The sequence below is a fragment of the Ochlerotatus camptorhynchus genome, unplaced genomic scaffold, assembly GCF_037179485.1.
Source record: "Ochlerotatus camptorhynchus isolate MF236.1 unplaced genomic scaffold, CSIRO-AGI_Acam_v1.1 ptg000550l, whole genome shotgun sequence".
NCBI classification, from domain to species: Eukaryota; Metazoa; Arthropoda; class Insecta; order Diptera; family Culicidae; genus Ochlerotatus; species Ochlerotatus camptorhynchus.
In genome coordinates this window covers 900048-921745 of record NW_027041033.1, presented here as the reverse complement: position 1 = coordinate 921745, position 21698 = coordinate 900048, and the positions used below count along the sequence as shown (strand labels likewise).

Here is a 21698-nt window from a genome sequence, read left to right as displayed (position 1 = left end):
AGACCGGTTACCAAGATCGCCTTGCTGGATGTTGGAGAAACCCGTGCAGTCTTGGCCGATGGCAAGATGCACCCGGCGGAGGATGTTGCCGCAAGTCTACCAATTTACCACAGGGGTGATGAATCTGGTAACCCGGTCGCTGAAGGCGACGCGTCCAACAGAAGCGTCACCCGCTGTCACCGATGATCAACCGAGCTCAGGACGGTCGATCTGTCAAACGAAAACCCTGCACGACCTCGGATGACTACGGCGTTTTAGTGGAGTGATATTTGTATTTAATTAGTTGAATTTCCTATTAACCTTAAATCTATTTTTCCGTGGATTAAAGTTATATACATATTGCTAACCATAAAAGCACTAAATTGTAAGTTACTTGTCCTAAATCTACCATTTCTGTTCTAATTAATCCTATTAATTGTAGCTTTGAAGCTGATAAAAATATAGCTCTCGAAAATTAGTGCAAGGGGGTTTTATTACGGCAACAGAAGGTACAAATCGGTTTTTTCATCTCTCTTTACCAAACTCCCCCTTTGGAGAGGGATGGTGAGGGGTGTCCGGCAAGATCGATCTTTTTCTGAAGATCGCCCAATCCTATCTTAAACAACAATAATTTATGGTGGTCCTGAAAAGAATTCAATTTTGAAATCTGTGTTAGGGAAAGCGCATGCTGCAGGCAATCGGTGGCCATTTTATTATCATAGCAACATTTACACATTCGTGCAATTTTCAATAGTAACATTTTGAAAAATGATAAATCCTTAACTGATTTGTAGAAAAATTTCCTATCGATTTGCGTATTCAAAATTAAAATACATCATCTATGGATTAAATCAGACCCCTTTCATGCCACGGCCGACTTTGGATTCTGAAATTGCACTGCCAATATTGCCTGAAAAATATATGGCATGTTAGATTTAAACATATGGGAACTGACATCCGATTGATGACGGCAGCCCTAAGTATGCACCTATAGAATTGATAAAACGATTCATAAAATATAGAAAAACTTTCCATTAAAAACATCCAAATGATCCGTAAGACTTCTGAGAAAATCCCTAAAAAAGTGTGGATGATCCATAAAAAATATCAATATTATCAATATTTTATGTGAAATTTAGCAACACAATTCTAGATAGAGCTGAAATTAGGGCGTAACTACTTTTGTAAACAATGACTTCTCTCGATGATTTCTAGAAAGCCACCATCGAGTAGGGGAAGACTTCCGGTTGGCGTGGGGGTGACTTGGGTTTCGAGAAATCATCGAGAGAAGTCATTGTTTACAAAAGCTGTTACGCCCTTATTCCAGCTCTATCAAGAATTGTAAAAATGTACCACTAAATTTCTAAGGAATGAGCATTGAAATTGTAGGAATTACCCATAAACTCACCGGTAGTAGAGGCTTATTCTTGTTTAAAGGGCACCACCGTGGTGTTTGAGTTTGAATAAATCCCAGGTCCTATTATATTATTATTATATATTCAATAATAAATATTTATAACAGGATATAAAAACAACTGGAACAAGCAACGTAACATTGTTTGATTTTCTCTAGTATATGTTTAACGTTTATATGACAATTGCAATTAACCATAATATAAGAGCACTGAAAACCTTTGAGATGGTGCCTGAAAATAGCACCACAAAGATGCATGAAGGGACAAACTTCAATCATGGTCAAAAAATTGCACCACAGTGGAGTGGTGCATACACAAAAATTCTGGTGTAATTTTTTTTTTTCAAGGTCGTTCATGGAGGGTTAAAAGAAGAGGGTAAATTTAAGGTTGAAAAAATTCACCTTCGTGGTAAATCGAAGAAGTAGCTATTTATTGAATATTGCTGGTGTAAAAATATCATCAAGGTGGTACATGAAGGAACTAATCAAAATGAATAACTTTGGTGGAAAAATTGAATGACGCCAAAAAATATTAGGTGCGCATTTAACTGAAAATTTCTGGTGGAAAGTTCGCATAACTGTGATGAATGTAAAAGCAAGGTTTATTCATTTTTCTGGTGCGTAATTTGCATCGTTCTGATAAATGCAAGCTTCATTGACAATTTATGGTGCATGAAGAGGCAGTCTGAAAATTGCACCACAAAGGTGCATGGTGAAACAAACTTCACTGACAATTTTTGGTGCACTGTTGTGGGGAATGGAGGAGCATGCTTTACTGATAATTTATGATCTAGGGGAAGTACAACTTGATCTGAAGTAATATTTGATGTAAAAATTGCTCAAATTAATAGTTATTATAGTTTTTATATAAATATTAATGATATTAACTGTCAAACGGAAAGCTACAAAGTAAACAATTTTAACAGTGTAGCAATAACGAATACACTCAATCACGGTATACATAAACAAGGTATCGGTTGTAAACATCAAGTTTGAATGTCGACTAATGACGTCATTGCTATCTTTCAATAGTGTGCAGGGGAATAACTCGAATTGTACAGTGTAAATACATTGTAGACACAGAAAATCACTTCATTTTATTCAGCAAAAGGTTCTTCTAGGTTCTTATTCATAAAATTACGCATGAAAGATTAAATTAAAAATATCGACTTCGTTAATATTTCCGTTTGTTTACGAAAAGGATAGGAATGACGTCACTATGCAAATATCATTTACCGGAATCTAGACCGGAATATCTTACCTTATATAGCGTACACCGTGCACTCAATGACGTTTCGCCGTTGTTGTTTATGTTTACTGATGCAGCTTTCTGTTTGTCATCATTTTTGCGTTGTTTTTCGTTTTCAACTTTGGCACTGGCCGTTCGCATTTAGGAGGACAAGGAGTGGATTTCGGTGGTGACTGCCAGCAAGATCAAGTGCTGTGTTTCACCGAGAATGCACGGAGGCTTAGCCGTGTCGATGTTTTTTTTAAATTTCGTGCTGGTAAAATACAGACTACAGTCATCCCACCCAAATAAGACCCACGCCCCATTCTTCAACTTCGATTATTTTTCCTTGTTTAACATGTTTTACATAAATAGGGAATAATAATTGAGAACTTGAGAACTTTTTTTTCAAGGCACTATATTTTTGATAAAAGGTATGTATAACACATATTCGTTTATAATTACAGGAAAATCTATCAAAGTTGATGAAAGGGGGTCTTATTTAGGTAGGAAGACTGTAGCCTGTTCATTGCTAGTCTATAATGAAATTGTATAATATTGTGTTTTCTTTACTTCTAGGCTCGTTGAGTGCCCAGCTTCGTAGAGTTTTAGAACAGTTTTGCCGCATCATATGTTGGTTCATCTTGTACTGTATAATCTGTTCTATACACAGACTCATTATCGCTGTAATCCGATCCAGGTTCGATATCTTCTGCAGTATCATTATTAGTTTTGGCAGTTTCGCTATCATCCGTTGTATTGTATTCATCAGTTTCAATTAATGTTAGTTCCTCCTGCGGTTCAACGTCAGATGCAGAAAACATTTCCTGCTCCATGACACCGATGAATTCGAACTCCAAGCGTTGAGATCGCCAATTTATTGCATAGTTCATATTCACAGTATCATCACCAATTCCTACTGCCATCAAAGCTTTTCGTGCTGTATTATATGCTGTTAAAACAACTGCTTTAATTTCATCATCGGACGGAAGATTTTTCTCAACTTTTACTTTTACTCGTACTTTTCCAAAGTTGGAAAATGAATCTGATTCCTGTTTCGGTACATAATATTCCAACGCATGTGTATTCTCTTTAATTTGTCTGTCAATTCCTTGCTGGTGAAATTAACAACGGTTTGTTTAGTTGAAGACATCGATCGAAGTTCTCTAAATAATTCCTCACATGGCTGACTGGACAAACAACTCATGAAAAAATTATTGCTTGCGTTACGCTCTCTGCAATCTTTTATGAAAGTAAGTAAGGCGTGTGCATTTAACTCAAATGATAGATACGCATTTGTGGTGACACATCTCTTAAGATTTGGATGGTTTAGCTTGCACCAATTTCGCCACCCACGTACTGTGAAATTGGCAGACCTGTAAATCAATTTATTGTTAGATGTGTTGACAGAAGAAATACAAGAACGTATCGCAGATTAGCGAGTTCAAACAAATTTCTTTTTAAATTTTATCTCGGAATAAATATATATTTAACGTAACTCACCATACATCGTGCACTCGTTCCAAAGGTGATACGTCTTCCTCGACGAACGATCTGTACATCTGACGCATAATATTCAAAAATAAAACAGTCCCATCGCTTTCGGCTACATTTGCTTTAAGAAATTCGATCGTTTCGGGTTTCATGATTTTCAACGTAGGGCCAAACTTCATCTTGTCCTTAACGTCTACGTCACCCATAGTCAAACAATGCTTGTCCTTGCTGTGGTTGAGTACTAGTTCTTTCAGGTGAGCTTTGGTCACAAGAAAATTGCCTAGTAAGCAGAACAAAATAATTTTTTAGTTACCGATGCTTGTTTTTTGTTCTATAAAATAAATATTTACCAATTTTCATGTCCGAATTTATCAACTTATTTCGCAATTTGTTGACTGCATGTATCATGTCTTGCACATTGAATGGTGTGTGAGCTTCATTATGTACCCTAAGCCACGGGCCCCAAGGTGAAATAACAGGTTCTGTTTCCAGCCCGGAACGTGCTTTGTTATCTGAGCAAACGTGGTATAATACATAGGGTGCTGCATCTTTCGCTAATGGCAGAGCTAGCTGGACATATGCATGATTTCCTTGCGGGTAATTTTTTATATCCTCTGCAATTTTATATGCAGAACATGCTTTGAAAATATGTGTATCTGGGAGCCCGTTTTGGTTTAATGGGGATACCAAGCCCCTCAGCGAATCGGTTAAGTAGTCATACTCCACAGTAGCAGTTATTTTCGTGGCGTCTTCACAAAGAACAACCGCTAGCGAAAATTGGTTGCGTGTCAGATACGCTTTTAAGCCTTCTACGTCGATTATCCCTTCCGATATTTGGACGGTGTTATCTTTTAAATGTCTCTGTATGGTTTTCTTCGTCATCATGCAAGCGTTCCCGGATATATACTCGTAATGTGCATTTCCTGCTGTGAGATATTCGAAAGCGCATATATCTTTTTCAAAATTGGTGTATCGTCTCGCATGAGGAAGCTTTACTTTTGCCGTTTGATGCATATGCACGAATGATTGCAAAACAGGAGCATGTCCTATCGAGTCTACTACGCTCGATGAAGGGATGTTATTTCTAGAGGTGTTTATATCATCTGGCGCGAAAGTAGAACATAGTTAGTATTTATAATATTAATACGATCATGTATATAGGTATATATATATATATATTTTTTTTTTCTTATCAAAGAAGCTTTAACGGATACAAGTTCTAGAAGATCAAAATAAGTGTACAGGGTAAGCTGAGATTATCTGTAATATTATTAGTTTATAACCCAAACTAAAAAATCATTCGATATGATTCAGCAAAGGCTCACCGTTCTCGTCTGACTCAGTTAATCTTCCAATGGCGGTGGAAGCAACTGATGATTGATGCAGGCAAGTAATATAATTCAAATTGGCAACACTGCTTATCAGCATAGTTGTACTTTTCTTTATTAAGTTTTAAATCTGTATTTAAGGAGTGTAAATTGTCCAAAAAAATACATTTAATGCTCTATGTCGCTGGTTCATAGTGTCATTTGACTATTACTAAATCAGTAATATCAATATTGTGTTCGAAGTTGCCTGAAAAAAGATTATTAGACTGAGTGGTATACTACAAAATAAACAGGGAAATAGCTGTGCATTGTGTTGTTGCTGAATTGACCGTTGAATGCTGCTGTTGTTGTTGCTGTATGGTTTGGTTTAAAAAAATAAAGTATATTTGAGTTTTTTTTTGCATTGAGTTTGAATTAGTTCTAATAGTGCACACTATTTGGTTCTTTTTATTTAGTGCGGATGAAACTCATGTTGGGTAGTTTATTGTTGAATCGGCAGATTTAGTGAAAATTTAGTGAACAGGCGTCGTACACAATCTAGCCGTTGGTTCGCGCTTTGGTGTATTGGTGCTGAAGTAGCTCTATTAGTAGCACACAGGGTGGTTAGATCGTCAGATTTGGTGAAAATTTAGTGAACGGGCGTCGTACACAATCTAGCTAGTTGGTTCGAGCTTGGTGTATGGGTGCTGAAGTAGCTCGATTAGTAGCTCACGCTGTGGCTCTGTTGAACCGACAAATAAATGAAATGCATGTTGTTGAAGCTCCCACAGAATAAATAGATTTGGTAACAAACAGAGTGAACGGGCGTCGGTGCTGAAGTAGCCTGCTGGTAGTAACACTTTGCGTGGTTCTGTCGATTTCTACCAAGGGCGAAATTCACTGCGTGCAACATTGTACGCAAGTTTGAGTAGTCCTGGCTTGGATAGGCAGATTTGGCTGAAATTAGAGCAAATGAGCGTCAGGTAAACTCAAACCTACTAAACTCTTTGGAAAATATCTAAAATTCAATCTATCCATAGTAATCTATCAACGGAAGCAAAAGTAACTTTAAAATAAAGTTGTGTTGCCACATACAGTCAATAATGTTTTTTCGAGTACTTTAGTACAATATTGGGGATTTGCTGGCTTGTTATCTGTCAATAATATTTTGTACAGGTGTGCGTAGTAACTTTTGTTTTTTGTACTTGTTTATCTTTTGTGTGGATGTATTTTTGACTTGCTCTAACTGATTTTGTTTTTTGTTTGTTGTTTTAAACTGGTCATCATGGAAAGCGAATGTGCAATTTGTGTGGAATGTAATAAAATTGAAAAGGATGCCAGTAAAATAATAACCTGTATGTATTGTTTTTCTGAAGCACATTATAAGTGCCGCAATATTACCGGGAATGCTGTGCGACGCATTAAAGAGAGGATGTACTTTTGCTCTCACAACTGTTCGAGCATTTATCAACGGATCATTGAGATGCAGAACCACAAATCATCAATCGTTGAATCGCTTGCCGTTGAGCTAAAGGGAGCAGTGGCTAGTGCTGTGTCCCAGGAAATTCAAAATTTTAGATGTGAGGTGAAACAGATTACGACTGCAATAGAAAAGTCGCAAGACTTTCTATCGTCTAAATTTGATGGCATCGTGACCGATTTTCATGAGTTGAAGAGAGAGAATGAATGTTTAAAGCAAAATATCGACAAATTGAAGGATACTCAACAAATTTTGTCGAAAACGGTACATAAGCTGGAACACCAAGTAGATAAAAGTAACCGTGATAAAAATTGCAATAATGCGGTAATTCTCGGTGTCCCATTTATCCCTGGTGAAAATACTAAAGAAATTGTTCAAAAAGTTATTGCTTGTTTTGGCGTAACTGTAAATTCTGATGAGATAGTTTCTGCCGCTAGGTTAAATGCTAAAAATAAACCAATACATTCACTGGTACCTATTCGTGTTGTCTTTAAAAACGAAAATATCAAGGAGATTGTTTTCTCTAAAAAAAGGGGAATCGGTAAGCTACTCTCATCATCAATCGATCCAAGTTATATGATCAACGCTAAACCAACAACCGTCACAATGCGCGATGAATTGCCCCCACTATCCATGGAGCTTTTAACTGAAATGAGAGGGTATCAGGAGAAGTTGCAACTAAAATATGTTTGGTACAGTAGAGGGGGAAATGTATTAGTAAAGAAAAATGAGAATTCTAAGCCTGAGATTATAAAAACTAGGGATGATATAATTGAATTGGTAAGCCGTTATAGCGGAAAATCTCCGTCAAAAGAAACTCCTTCTCCCAAGAGGAAACGTAACGATAATAACTCCAATAAGTAATCTTTTATAAATGTATGTGTTTTATGATTTTCTTTGTCAATTTGTAAACTAAATAAAATAAAATGGCTAATGGAATAAATTATTACCATGATTGTATTGATGAGTTTAATTTAAATTATCCTGAAAGTAGTGATCATTTTCTTCGTATAGCACAATGGAATGTAAGAGGAATAACTAACATGTCTAAGTTTGATAACATTCTTTTGTTCTTAGATAATATAAAAATACCTATTGATGTGTTTGTTGTGGGTGAAACGTGGCTGAAAGCTGATAATTGTCCTTTGTTCAGTATACCCAATTATAATTCAATATTTTCTTGTCGTGATACGTCCTCTGGTGGTCTTGCAGTCTATGTCAAGAATGGGTTGAGCTTTAATGTAAAGAAAAACATCTCTATTGATGGAATTCACTTAATTCATATTGAAATTAATATAAATGGATTGATCTACGATATTGTAGGAGTTTACCTCCATCGTTCGATTTCAATCAATTTCATAATGAGCTGGAGAGTTTGTTGTCAACTCAGGGTTCACGTCCGCTTTTTATTGTCGGTGACATGAATATTCCAATAAATTTAATTAATAATAATATTGTTTGTCGTTATACAAGTTTATTGGAATCATATGATTATATTTGTTCGAATACATATACAACTCGCCCAGTTAGTAATAACATTTTAGACCATGTTATTGGACGAAAAGAGGATATTGCTTGTACAAAAAATGATACAATTTATTCGGATATCAGTGATCACTTAATAATTGTTTCATCCTTCAGAATAAGCAATCCAAAAGAACATGTCGTGTTAACAAAAAAAATTGTAGATAACTACAAACTTAATCAACTGGTTTTTTAAATGGTTTCGTTTGCTCCGAAGATGTCAATGAATCCATTATCGCTATAAAAACGGCTTATAATGATATATTAGCACAATGCACCAAGTAGATAACTGAACGAGTGCATGTTAAAACTAAACATTGTCCTTGGCTTAACTATCATACGTGGCAATGGATAAAACTTAAAAACAAATATTTGAAAAAAGTAAAGAAAAATCCTTATAATGATCATCTGAAAGAAATGTTGAAACATATAACTAAAAAGACTGATATTGCTAAAAAAAAGATGTAAAAATGATTATTTCATTAAATTATTTGAGGACACAAGTAGTGCCAAGGTTTGGAAAAACTTAAATAGAATATTGGGAAGGAAAAAACATGCTCCAAATATTGAACTTCAATATGATGGACATAAAACATCAAGTTGTTCAGAAATTTGTGAAATGTTTAACCAATTCTTCTCAAACATTGGAGCTAATCTTGCTAGTAGTATTCGAAAAAATAACTTAAATCCTTTGAGTACTGTAAGTCACCTAGAGCATACTATTTTTCTCAAACCTACTGATGTAATTGAGGTTTCTTCCTTGATTAATAATCTAAATACTAAAAAAAGCTGTGGCCCTGATAATCTTCCAGCAAGTATCATCAAACATAACCTCAATGAGTTTGCAAAAATTTTTACTCGACTTTTCAATTGTATACTGAGACAAGGGAAGTATCCAGATTGTCTCAAAGTAGCAAGAGTGGTGCCTATTTTTAAAGCCGGCGATGTGTCTGATCCTTGTAATTATCGTCCTATTTCCACACTGTCTGTAATAAATAAACTTTTCGAAAAATTGCTAGTAAATAGACTTGTCAATTTCTTGAACAAATTTAATGTTTTGTATAAATTTCAATACGGGTTTCGGAAAGGATGTAGTACTTCAACAGCAACAGTCGAGCTAGTTGATTTTTACTGAATAAAATTGATAATAAATGTATCGTAGGAGGCCTCTTTATTGACCTAAAAAAAGCATTTGATACCCTGAATCACAATATTTTACTGAAAAAATTAGAAAGCTATGGGATACGTGGATTGGCTAATGACATTATACGTAGTTATTTGACTGATAGGAAACAGTTTGTGGTATATAAAGAAGCACAGAGCTCTCTCCGATCAGTAAATATAGGGGTTCCACAAGGTAGTAATATCGGGCCTCTCTTATTTCTTATCTATATTAACGATATAGGAAATTTACCTCTTAAGGGAATAGCTAAATTATTTGCTGACGATACAGCACTTTTTTACCCAAATCAGGATACTGCATCTATCGTTTCCTGCATAAACGATGATTTACAGGTACTCATGAGATACTTTGATACTAACTTACTTTCGTTAAACTTATCAAAGACTAAATATATGGTGTTCCACTCACCGAGGAAAAAAATTTCTCAACACAACAGTCCGTCAATTGGGTCTAACGTAATAGAGAAAGTATCAAGTTTTAAATATTTGGACTTGGTATTAGATCCTACGCTCTCTTGGGGGGATCATATAGAACATGTACAACGCAAAGTATCATCTCTATGTGGCCTAATGTATCGTGTTAGTAAATTTGTGCCTAGGAACGCACTTCTAACTTTTTATCATGGCTGTATTCATTCTCATCTGCAGTACTTAATCATCGTTTGGGGACATGCTTGCAAGGCTAAACTAAAAAACTTGCAAGTATTGCAAAATAGGTGCATAAAAATCATCTATCACCTTCCACAATTGTTTTCCACTCTTCAACTCTACGCAAATAATTCGCACAGTATTCTCCCGTTACGCGGTTTGTGCAAGTTACAGTCTTGTTTGTTTATATATGATTCGCTAAAAAATCCCAACATGCATCGTAACCTCATTTTACCGATCACAAATCATGATCATAACACTCGGTATGCGAATAACCTAATACGCTCGAGAGCATTCACATGCCTCGGTCAAATACGAATTTCCTTTTATGGTCCATCTCTGTACAATGCACTTCCGGAATGTTTGAAAAACTTAAACAACCGACAATTTTTCAAAACCAGTTTAAAGCGATACTACAAATCCAAAATCAACGAGTTCTTGATATAAATTCGTGTTCAACTATCGATTTATAATTATAAAATTTACACTCTTTACGCTAAGCTTAAGATATTAAATTGTATATATTAATTAATTGAATTGTTTAAGAGTTAGGATCCCTTCAAAGGAACTTTGTTCCACTGGGTACATCCTAACCTTGTTAATGATTGTTATTTTGCATCACACACCTTTAAAATTAGTAATGTTATATTTATATGTCTATATGTTTTCTTTTGTAACGTTAAAAAAAATATTATCGAGGAGTCCACTACCAGGGGGCTCTCAGTGTGAGCTCTTTGGTGTGGGGGTGTGTTGGCGGGCCTCAAAAAAAAAAAAAAAAAAAAAAAAAATATCTGATGGACTAGCTGACTGACGATGTTCGATCCTGCAAATGGCGGTAGAAGCAGCAGGTAATTTGGACGGTGCAACTTGGAGAACGGCGTCGTCCTCGTTCAGCTCAGCAGACCATTCCTCAGCAATGGAATCTACCTGTGGATTGGATGAACTAGCTGGCTGATGATTTTCAATCTTACGAGTTTCGGTGGAACCAACTGGTGATTCATGCAGACTAATAATGGTCTTTACCTCAGGAGGTAGATTGGGCGGTTCAGCTAGTGGCAAGTGTTTTTCTTGGAAAACGGCGTTGTCCTCGATCGGTTCAGCAGACCATTCCTTAGCGATGAAATCTACCCGTGGATCGTATGGACTAGCTGACTGATTTTCGAATTTGCCAATTACGGACGAGCCAACTGGTGATTGAGGCAGACTAATATTGGACTCGCCAGCTATATTCGACGGTCCATCTAGTGGCATGTGAATGGCGTTGTTCTCGTTGAGCTCAGTCCATTTCTTGGCAGTGGATCCAACTGAGGCATCGGATTCCATGGTGTTAGAATCAAATGATGACTGGCGGTGGGAGTTAACGATGTAATTTATCGGACTAGTTTCAAAATTTCTTTCAACTGGTTCATCCAGCCATTCTTCGTTTATATACGCAGATGTAGGCATGCTTTCAACACTTTCATTGCGATTGCTCTCATCCGACCGACCTAACAGCCATTCTTCGGCTACAGATAAATATGTAGTGTTTGACACATGCTGTTTAGTTGCACTAGTGTTTGCAACTGCAGACGAAGGACGCTGTCTTTTCCTACCAGTAACAGGTTCCGGAAGAGCGTAGTGGAATAGCCTGCAGTGCTTAACATAGTTGCCCAACAACCATGTTCCTCCAGTAGATTTCATTATTTTGCATGGTTTGGGAGACGAGCAAAATGCACAGGTAATGATTGCCATTCTGTATCCTCCTTTCGACAGAGATACACTCGCCGATAGATTTCCGAGTCCGGCAAAAAATTTGAGGAAGTCGTTCGATTCGTTCTTGCTATGTATGACATAAAAATAAGATCATTCAATTGGAATCAATCAACACAGATCCACAACATTTGATAAATAATTGGAAAAATAATTCAAACAAATGTATACCGTTCTTTGTAGTATGATTGGATTCTTTCTAGCACTTCCGTTTCAAATGAACCTATTGACTCGGATTTCGAATTTTTCGTTTTGCTGGATGGCATGAATTGATCCAAGCCTGCATCACGAATGGTATTGGCCAGCTTCAGTATTAGTTTTTTCTCCCCTCTGAGAAAAGTAAATTTTTCCGGGTTTTCTGCGTAAATCCCGTACATTTCACGCATTTTCTCCGAGCCGAGGTTCACGCATGCTCTCATATCGACCTCTATAGCACCAAGATCGACGTCCGTGATGTCGCCAAGCATAGTACTAGCGGCGCATCCTTGGAACTCAAGAATGCGCTGGAGATTGAGAGGAACAACTCCTATTAATAATTGTATTTTCTCCCAGAAACACCGGTATATTTCCTGCAGATAATCAATATGTTCTTAATTCAACTAGTTTCATTACAAGTTCTTTCTATAAAAGAACCCAATATTCAAATTAAAAAAAAAAATATTAGAATAATAGTGAAGGGAAGTACTTGCCTCTCGTGTGACATCCATTTTTGATTAAACGAATGTCAAATGTACACTTAAAACCAAAAATAGTCAAAAACAAAAAAAACAACTGACATTCACAAATATTAAAATATTTAATATTTCCACCATGGGTATTGATGCTTATACTTGGAGCTGGCCTTCCCCTAGTTTATGAGGCAAAATTTGAATCGCTCTGATAAATGAAATGAACAGAAAATGTCTGGTGGAAAACTTGCACTGGACAGGTAAATTAAGGCACAGGCTTTATTTAAAATTAAGCTATATTGAAAATTTCTGGTGGAAAATCTGCAACGGATGGGAAAGCTTTTCTGAAAATTTTTGGTGTTTAATTTGCATCCTTCTGCTGAATAGAGAAACAGATTTCAATAATAATTTCTGGTGGAAAATCTGCACCTTTCTGATGATTGGAGGGAAGCTGCTTTACTGAAAATTTATGATGAAACATCTGCAAATAGGGGCAACCTTTATTTGGTGGCAAACCTGCAACATTCTGATGATAGGAGAAGTAATCTATATTGAAAATGTCCTGTGGAAAATGATAAAAAATGAAATGTGCACCAATCAGAAGATTGGAGAAGCAATTTTTATTGAACATTAACGGTAGAAAATTTGCATCGTTCTGGTAAATTAAAATTTTCTGGTATAAAATTACCTGGGGACACGTTTGTTTTGAAAATTTCTGGTGTAAGATTTGCAACAATCTGCTGCATGGAGGGGCAAGCTGAATTGAAAATTCCTGATGTAAAAATTGCACAGTTCTGGTGAATAGAGGGGCAAGCTTTCTTGAACATTTCTGGTAGAAAAACTACAACGTTTTGGTGAATGGACGGACAACTTAAACTTGACTTCCGAGAAGAACCTCAAGGGTATTGAATTCTGAAATAATTTCTAGTGAATCCTGCAGATAGGTCCAAGATAATTTCAAAAATAATACCGAGAGAATCAAATTTTGAATGAAATTCCAAAGGGATGTTGAGGAAAATTTCAAGGGAATTCCGAGGATAATTTCAAGCTCATTCTGGAAATAATTTCTGGAGAATACAGAGGAAATTCTTCTGAAGCTTTAGGGGAATTTCAGTTCCAAGGTGTTCTGAGAAAAAAAAAGTCCAGAATTATTCCGAGAAGAACCTCAAGGATATTGAATTTTTAGGACAGTTCCAAAATATTTCTGTTGAGATTTCAAAGAAAATTCTGCGGATAATTTCTAGTGCCTCCTGCAGATAGTTCCAAGATAATTTTGAAAAGAATACCGAGAAAATAAAATTTTGAGTGAAATTTCAAAGCAAAATTTCAAGCGAATTTTGCGGATAATTTCTAGCTCATTCCGGGAAAACTTTCTGAAACTCTAAAAGAATTTCAGTTCCAAGGTGTTCTGAGAAAAAATCATCAAGAGTTCTAAGTATAATTCCAGTGGACTTTTGAGAAGAATTTCAAAGAGCTCTTAAAAGAGTTCTAAAAATATCCGAGAAGAACGTCAAAGATATTGAATTCTGAGGACAATTCCAAAGGATTTGTGGGGAGTATTCCAAGAAAATTCTGCAAATAATTTCTAGTGAATCCTGCAGATAGTTTCAAGATAATTCCGAAAAGAATACCGAGAAAATTAATTACTGAGTGAAATTCTTAAGGGATTTTGAGGAAATTTTCAAGGGAGTACCGATAAGTTCTAGCTCATTCCGGGAATAATTTCTGGATAATACTGAGGAAGTTCTTCTGAAACTCTAAGGGAATTTCAGTCCCAAGGTGTTCTGAGTAAAAGTCAAGAAGAGTTCTAAAAATAACTCCAGAGGCTTTCTGGGAAGAATTTTAAAATAGCTCATAGAGTTCTAAAAATTTCGAAAGGAACCTCAAGGAATTCTGAAGATAGACTTTTTCGCAACTGTACAAAGTTTAAAGACAGCTTTCGATCCCTTAATTGAAAAGTGGGTATTAGTTTGCCATTGAACCTTGGTCTATTGTTGTCTTACTAAGAATTCGTCTAAGTATCATTTCGGTTATAGCACTACTATTGCAACCATTTGACGAACCGATCATTATCGACATCGTCGATGAGATTAAATTGCCAATTCCATTGGCTGTCTGAAAACAGTTTGCATTGCAGGAGATGAACCACCACTGGAGCAAAAAATAAATAAAATTTGCTAAATTGAACACTAGGGAAACAGTGGTGGGTGGACAGCAGCATCCACCACGCACGTTGGAGTACTCCCCATCCCCAGATGAAATGCACCATAGAAAAAAAAATTGCCCCTCCTTAACAAGATTCCTGTGCACGCTAGTGCTGCCTAGCTTCCATATAAGAGATAAGGACAAAGCCGGGATGCGTTCAGTGGATATTTTCCACTAATCTGAATGATTTTCAAAACTTAAGTGGCTTAAAACTCACATGGTCAATTGGACTTAAGGTAGGGATTTGTTCAGAACGCTAGAAAAAAGCAAGTTAATACATGGGGTGCACAATTCTGCACCTATTTTTAGCGAAATTTGGGAGAATATCTTTCAGAAAATCAGTGTTCACTCGGCTGTCGACAAAAGCAGGCCACTCTTGATGTGTGTTACGCGATCGTCTGTTTTCTCGACAGCAACCATTGTGTGGTCCTCCTCATTGTTCTTCATCAGCAGTTCTTTCGGTCGATGCGTCGTCGACTTTGGAAAGCAACCGTTTCGTGATGAGTGTGTGAGTGCTGACCACGTTTTGTGTCCATTGCTGCAATGGACGCGCTCTGACCCTCGTTGGCATACAACAATTTGCCATACAATGAAACTACTGGAAGCGGCTTCAGTTCTGATGGAGGAGGCTTTTTGGATAGCGGAAGATAAAGTGTTTATTGTGTTGTACCTTTTGACTAGAGTTTTAATATGCATTGTATAGTGACCAAGAATCCTCGGCTCTGTAAAGTTAATTCGGTTGAGCCTTATCAAATAAATTAATAAACAAAAAAAAAAAAAAATCTTTCAGAAAAATCTGTCATTTCATTAATTAGAATTATTTCCTGTTCGGCTACGATCCACAATTTTTCTGAAGTTTGCTGTATTTGATCTAGTAGGATTCGCTGCAATTAAAAAAATAATTCCGCACAAAGGGAGCATCCATTAAGTACGTCACGCAAAATTCTAGACCAGTTAAACCACCCTGCCTCATTTCGTCACGCTTATCCCATACCTCATACACTACTTGACACATATTTTTGAACCCCTCCCTCCCATAAAGCGTGACGTAATTAACGGACAGCCCGAACTCAATTGCGACAGGTTTTAAATCATGGTCCACCTACCTTGCAGCGGCATCCACATCCACCCGATTCCGAGCACCAGAATGGACGGTGGCATCAGCATCAGCATCCGTCCGGCCAGGGCCCCGAGCCGGTACACCAGACTCAGCCCGGCCCCGGCCACGGTTCCGGTTCCGGTTCCTCCCGTTCCCACCACACCGTAACCGACGACGGCCGTGGCCGTGGCGGTGGCGTGGCACGACGGCAGTAGCAACATCAGTGCCACCAGCGTCAACAGCAACATCAACGTGGCGGTCGTCGTGACCAACTCCATGCTGGCGGTGGCTTCCCGGAGCTGTTGTTGTTGTTGTCTAGTGCGAGTGTTGGCAGTTGTAGTTGTGGTTGTTGTTGCTCTCGTTTTCGATGGTCATAAGATTGACGCCCTCGTGGTGTGGTCGTCGAGGCAGCAGCCCGGATCCGCTCGGTCTGCGTAGTTTGATTGGTGTGTATTATTTTTCGATACTTATTTTTGGCGTTTCGGGTTTGTTATTGTTATGGATTTAGAGATTAGAATTGTTTAACGATTTTTAACTAGAGGCTTTGTTTAAACGAACAACTTTAGTAACGGTTATAATTACGATAGTAGTAACTAGATTTTTTGATTAATCATTTCGTTAAACTTGCTTTTACTGGATTTCGATTAGCAGCGGTTTGTTTAGAAGGGGTTTTTTTTCTGTTGTGTTATTGTAAGTTTTATTTTGTGAGATAGACGTGAGAATAACGGTGATTTTGACAGATTGCTTTGACTTTTTTTTTCCAAACTGGAGGTTGGTGAAGAGATAGAGTGGTGAATAGTAGTAGGCTCTGAAAGTGGTGGTGCTTCACTGTTTAGGTTTTATTGTTTGTTGTCAGTCAGTTTTATTTAGTATTTATTTTTGGACAGGTGCAGGGGACAGAGTGCGAGTGTTTTCTGTGTAGTCAAGTAGTTTTTTTAGGTTAGGCAAAGATTTTGTTTTGTTTATGCTAAAAGAACACTGCATCATAACTTTACATTTTCTCGTAGACCGACGGAGTGCGGCGCAGATAAATCAGTTTGCAGCGCCATCTCGCGGGTTGCTATTATTTTCTCGGATGAAACACAATCACAAAACTAAACACTTGATTCGATGGAGAGACTTTGTAGCTTCGTTTCCTGCTAGCCAATCGAGATTGGGATTAAAGATTCAAACAATCTGGCTTCTTTCGATCGGTCGGTCGTCCCTCTAGGGACGCCACTGCGGTCGTTCTGACTGCTTTGGAAACGGGGTCACACTCCTTCCACTAGACTGCTAGCCACATACACGTGTATGTAGGCTTTTTTTTTGAGAAGAACGCTACAGTAATTTTACGCGGACGCGAAAAACGGAAACGCTACCATCAATAATGCACACGGACCTCAGCAAAACATCACGAAAACCGAGCTGGGAAAATTGAGGGAAACGGCGAATTATTTACGCGACACAAAACTCACTAGGCAGAGGTGGCAGGTCGTCGGTTCCGGTCCACAGAATACACACTAACTTTTACGCCTGTTTGTATACTCTTGGCACGCTTTTGCTCTTCCAGTGCAGCTACTGTTCGCGATTCGCCACTTGGGTCCAACTAAAGTTTGCCTCAAATTGCATTATTTTTCAACACCCGGTACATGGGACCACTTCGGTTTCCTGAGGACCAGCAGAAAAAAACACAATCTCTACGCGGAACCCTCACTAGCCGCTCAGTAGGCTCCACCGATTGCCAGTGCTTCTCTATAGAGGCAAAACGACACACCACAGCAATATCGATTTTCATTCACAAAATGACACAACATCTACACACACAACACAATCCCCTTCATCTCACTTCCGTCTTGTTCCGTTTCCACCAGTCTGCGGACGTTGCTGCTGCTGCTACTGCTGCTGCTACTGCTTCGGCTGTCGGGATTCGATCCTAAAATGCATTTTCCATTTTCCCTCATCATATATGCGAGTGTCGTTTTTCGTATGCCCCCTGCTCATCCTCTTTCCTCGCTCACCCCTCGTCACATGTAGCTATGGAGGTACAGCATCCACTCCAATGACGACGACGATGCCGTTTTTCCTCGTTTTCCTCTTTGCACTGCGTCAGAAACTCTCTTCTGTGGCTGCTGCCGTTCGTTGTCGAGTCAAGGACCCTCGCCGCGCTTCTTTTCACTAACCTCCGTGAAACACACTAACCGACTCCCGGCGGTTCAACCGATCCGAACACAACACATCAACTATAATCGGACGTTACTCCGCGGTTCCCATAGCTCACTGCTTCTGCATTGACTCAGGAAAGGGGGAAAAAAAACTCAAACTTTATCTACCACATCCAAGTAGGCCAACCGGAAGTACGGAAAACACAGAACGCACTGAATTCCGCGTCGGATCGAATCCGCGAATCGATTGATTTTCTCCTCAGCGTAGACACATTTTTCAAACAACAGAAACAGAATCAGTGAGAGTTATCTTCCTTTTCCTCTTATTTTCCCAACTATTTTCAACGCGTTCTCCACTAGGAGCAGAAAACCAGAACCGATAGGATCGAAACTCGACGATTAACTGGACCGGTCGAAGTCGTCGCCGTCGCCGCAAAGGACACCGATGGAGCTGCAACTGAACGAGCGGAGTTCGTGTCTCCAGAACGGAAGCTGTGGTGGATGCTGCGTTCTCGTTGGGTAACGTCTGGCTCCGTGTGGACAACGAGTAACGCTTTGACGGGAGCCGAACTTTGAGAGCTCCCACTTATTTTCTCTCACTCTCTCTCTCTCTCTCTCTCTCTCTCTCTCTTGCTCGGGTCGAGTGAGTGATGGTGCATTGATGACGAAATGCCGATGAGTGTCTCGCAACGCGGTTTCCCGATTGAGAGGTTGAGTTACGCGATAGGGGAAATTAATGACGTTTGCAGTGCAATCGTAGACCGACAAGTCGCGTAAGTGGTTTTTCCCAAATATGAATCTAGTAGTCTGTATAGACTATGATAATACCAGAATTTGCCTCTAATGATCAACAACAGTAAAATAGGTAGCTACTGGTTGGAAAAGTTCAGGAAATACAGGAAAGCTCCTGAAAGTTCCCGGATATATACAAGGAGCATACTTGTAAACAGGGCTGTTAATGACGCCAACGCCGTTAACGTCAATGAGAATTTGCATTGAAGACGTTAACGCTGACGTTAATGGCGATAACCTTCTTGCAAATTCCAAGGTTAATTTGGATGCAATTGCAATCAAAACTGATAACTTCTCGAGAAAAAAAAGGATCTTTAATGGCCAGTATGAGTGCCCAAGTAATATCAAGGATTGCTACGACTACCTGGATTTCACGAGCTTCACCTTTTTGACCATCTTAGTGGATTGAGTGCAAGATTAGATCCACTATGTCTGAGTTCATTTAGTTCAATTCAAGTTATCTGAAGACTCCATCCCGGTCAGTTCATGGACAAATTTTCAAATAGATAAATTTGCTATTGGCTACGGGATGGGGCCCAGCGCAGTACATACCAATCAGGCTAAGGCCTCTATGTCCTCTGCTGTTCGAAGAACCGGATGATCTCCTCAAGAAAGCGATCGAGTCCCTGCGACCGCTGTTTGACAAAGACCTCGGCAAAAGAAATATCGAATCGCATCGGATTGTATTTTAAATCCACAGCCATCGGGGCAAGCTGCTGCTGTTGAACTCGCTGAAACTCGATGTCGGCTGCGAACATCAACGATGCCTGGCTGCGACTCAGTCTGGCCGCCAGATTGGACGATAAGAACCGAGACGAATCGGCTAAGTATATCGGCGGATGTGATAATGATGACACTGGAGAATACGACGAAAGTGTTCCGCTTCTTCAGCGGTGCCACCGCAGCCTTTGTAAAATAAAAGCCAACTAAAACTAGTCAAGTCAATTAAGAATTGTTCAAACTGAAACCCAATTCAGAGTACCTAGTAGTATAGGGCTGATTCTCATCCTTTCTTACGTTATCTCTACAGTAAAATAGACGACATTATGGCATTTTATTCATTTCAAAACCGGAACTTTGACGAATATAGATGCAGCGAAGTCGATCATTAGCAGTTGGTTTTGATCTGCCTTGCGCAGAATGAATTACTGCTTTGGACAGACATTAGGATGTGCACTGCTGGGGAATGCATACTCAGTTTTGAGGCATCTATGGTGGCCTTGGCCGAAAATTCATGGTTGCGGTTCTCCAAACCCACAAATTATAATGTGTCAACAACAGTTATTTGACACATGCACTGCGCAGGCGCAGAACTGGTCCAATGTTGCCAGTATCTTCAAAGATTCTCAAAATTTAAAAACATGGGTGCCAAACAGTGCCAATGAGTGTGCCCAACTGTGTTTTTGGCACACTGTGCGTAGTGACCAACCACTTGATGCGCACGCATTCTATGATGATCCGAAAATGGTGATAGCAATAGCAAATCAACAGTTTTTGCGCATGAAATGCTAAAATAGAACACGCCATCCACGCTGAAGAGAAGATTTACTAGGAGAAATTAGTAGAAAGCTGGCTGTATCTTATGGAGAATTTTTAGAAATCTTCCAAATAAACTAAAACTGAAAGATATGCCGTAGGAGTTTTCCGAGGGGAGTAAGATGAACTTTTCCGCAAAAAGAAATAAAAAATCCGAAAGAAGTTAGAAGATACTTCAGGGAATTCGAAAAGAATTTCCAATGGAGTGCTGAAATAGCAGCAGAACTTCCCCAAGCGGTCAGATACATCAGAACCACTACTTATAGTTGTTATTATTCACATTGCGCTGTTAAATCTGATGATTTTTTATCACACGGGCTATCATTCCTCGTTTTTCCCGTTCTGTAGACTTGCAAAATTGTACCGGTTGTTAGTGGAAAGTGCAGTTCGTTGCGATAATCGTACCTCTTGTAGTGTTTACTGTTTTGTCATTGTCGATATCAGCCGCTCTGCAGAATTCAACTCCTAAGATTTGGAAATTTAGTCAGCATGATTTCCACCTGTGACCAATGCGCTAAACCAATTTAAGGCGATGAAGAATCGATCTTCTGCATGGCTTTTGGCGATTAATTCTATCACCGAGAAACAGGAAATTGCACACGCTGAGCTTAGGAAGGAAATGACAGTTCCCGGACAGCAATTGATGATCAGCTAGAACGCCGTCTGAAGAATAATCCAGTCATCGAGCAAAATGTGAGGTTGAAGATAGAAGAATATCAATGAAAGGGTTATGCCCACAAAGCTTCACTTGACGATTTGGCAAAGGCAGATCCACAGAAGGTTTGGTATTTGCCTCTGAATTACGTTCTGCACCCGTTGTGCAAGGTCCGGCTTGTCTGGGACGCTGCTGCCCAAGTAGACGGTGTCTCACTAAATTTGATGCTTGTCACCGGTCTAGATTTTCTAACATCCCTGACAGTGGTAATTCAACGCTTCCGTGAGCGACTAGTGGCTTTTGAAGCCGATATATGTGGGATATATCGGCTCCAAAAGCCACCCTTATATGGTATATAGGGCTTTCCTTAGCTCAGTCGGTAAAGGCACAGCTACAAAGCAAGACCATGCTGGAGGTGGCTGGGTTCGATTCCCGGTTCGGTTAAGGAATTTTTCAGGTTGGAAAATTTCTCGACTTCCATGGGAATAGAAGTATGATTGGACTTGCCACACAATCATATCAATGCAAAAATACAGGCATCGAAAGCTCTCAATAAACAACTGTGGAAGTGCATCTAGCAGACTAAGTTGAGAGCAC

General features: G+C 38.8%; 1 protein-coding gene across 1 annotated transcript in view; it reads right to left on the bottom strand.

Annotated features, from left to right (window-relative positions):
• Window positions 1–18485, bottom strand: part of LOC135713327 (neuronal acetylcholine receptor subunit alpha-7-like) — a 727825-nt gene extending 709340 nt beyond the window's left edge. Inside the window, exon 1 of the mRNA XM_065236431.1 lies at window positions 15985–18485. Within this exon, the coding sequence (XP_065092503.1) occupies window positions 15985–16255 (271 nt within the window). The 5' untranslated portion in view covers window positions 16256–18485. The remainder of the gene's footprint in view (window positions 1–15984) is intronic.
• Window positions 18486–21698: the final 3213 nt, after the last annotated feature.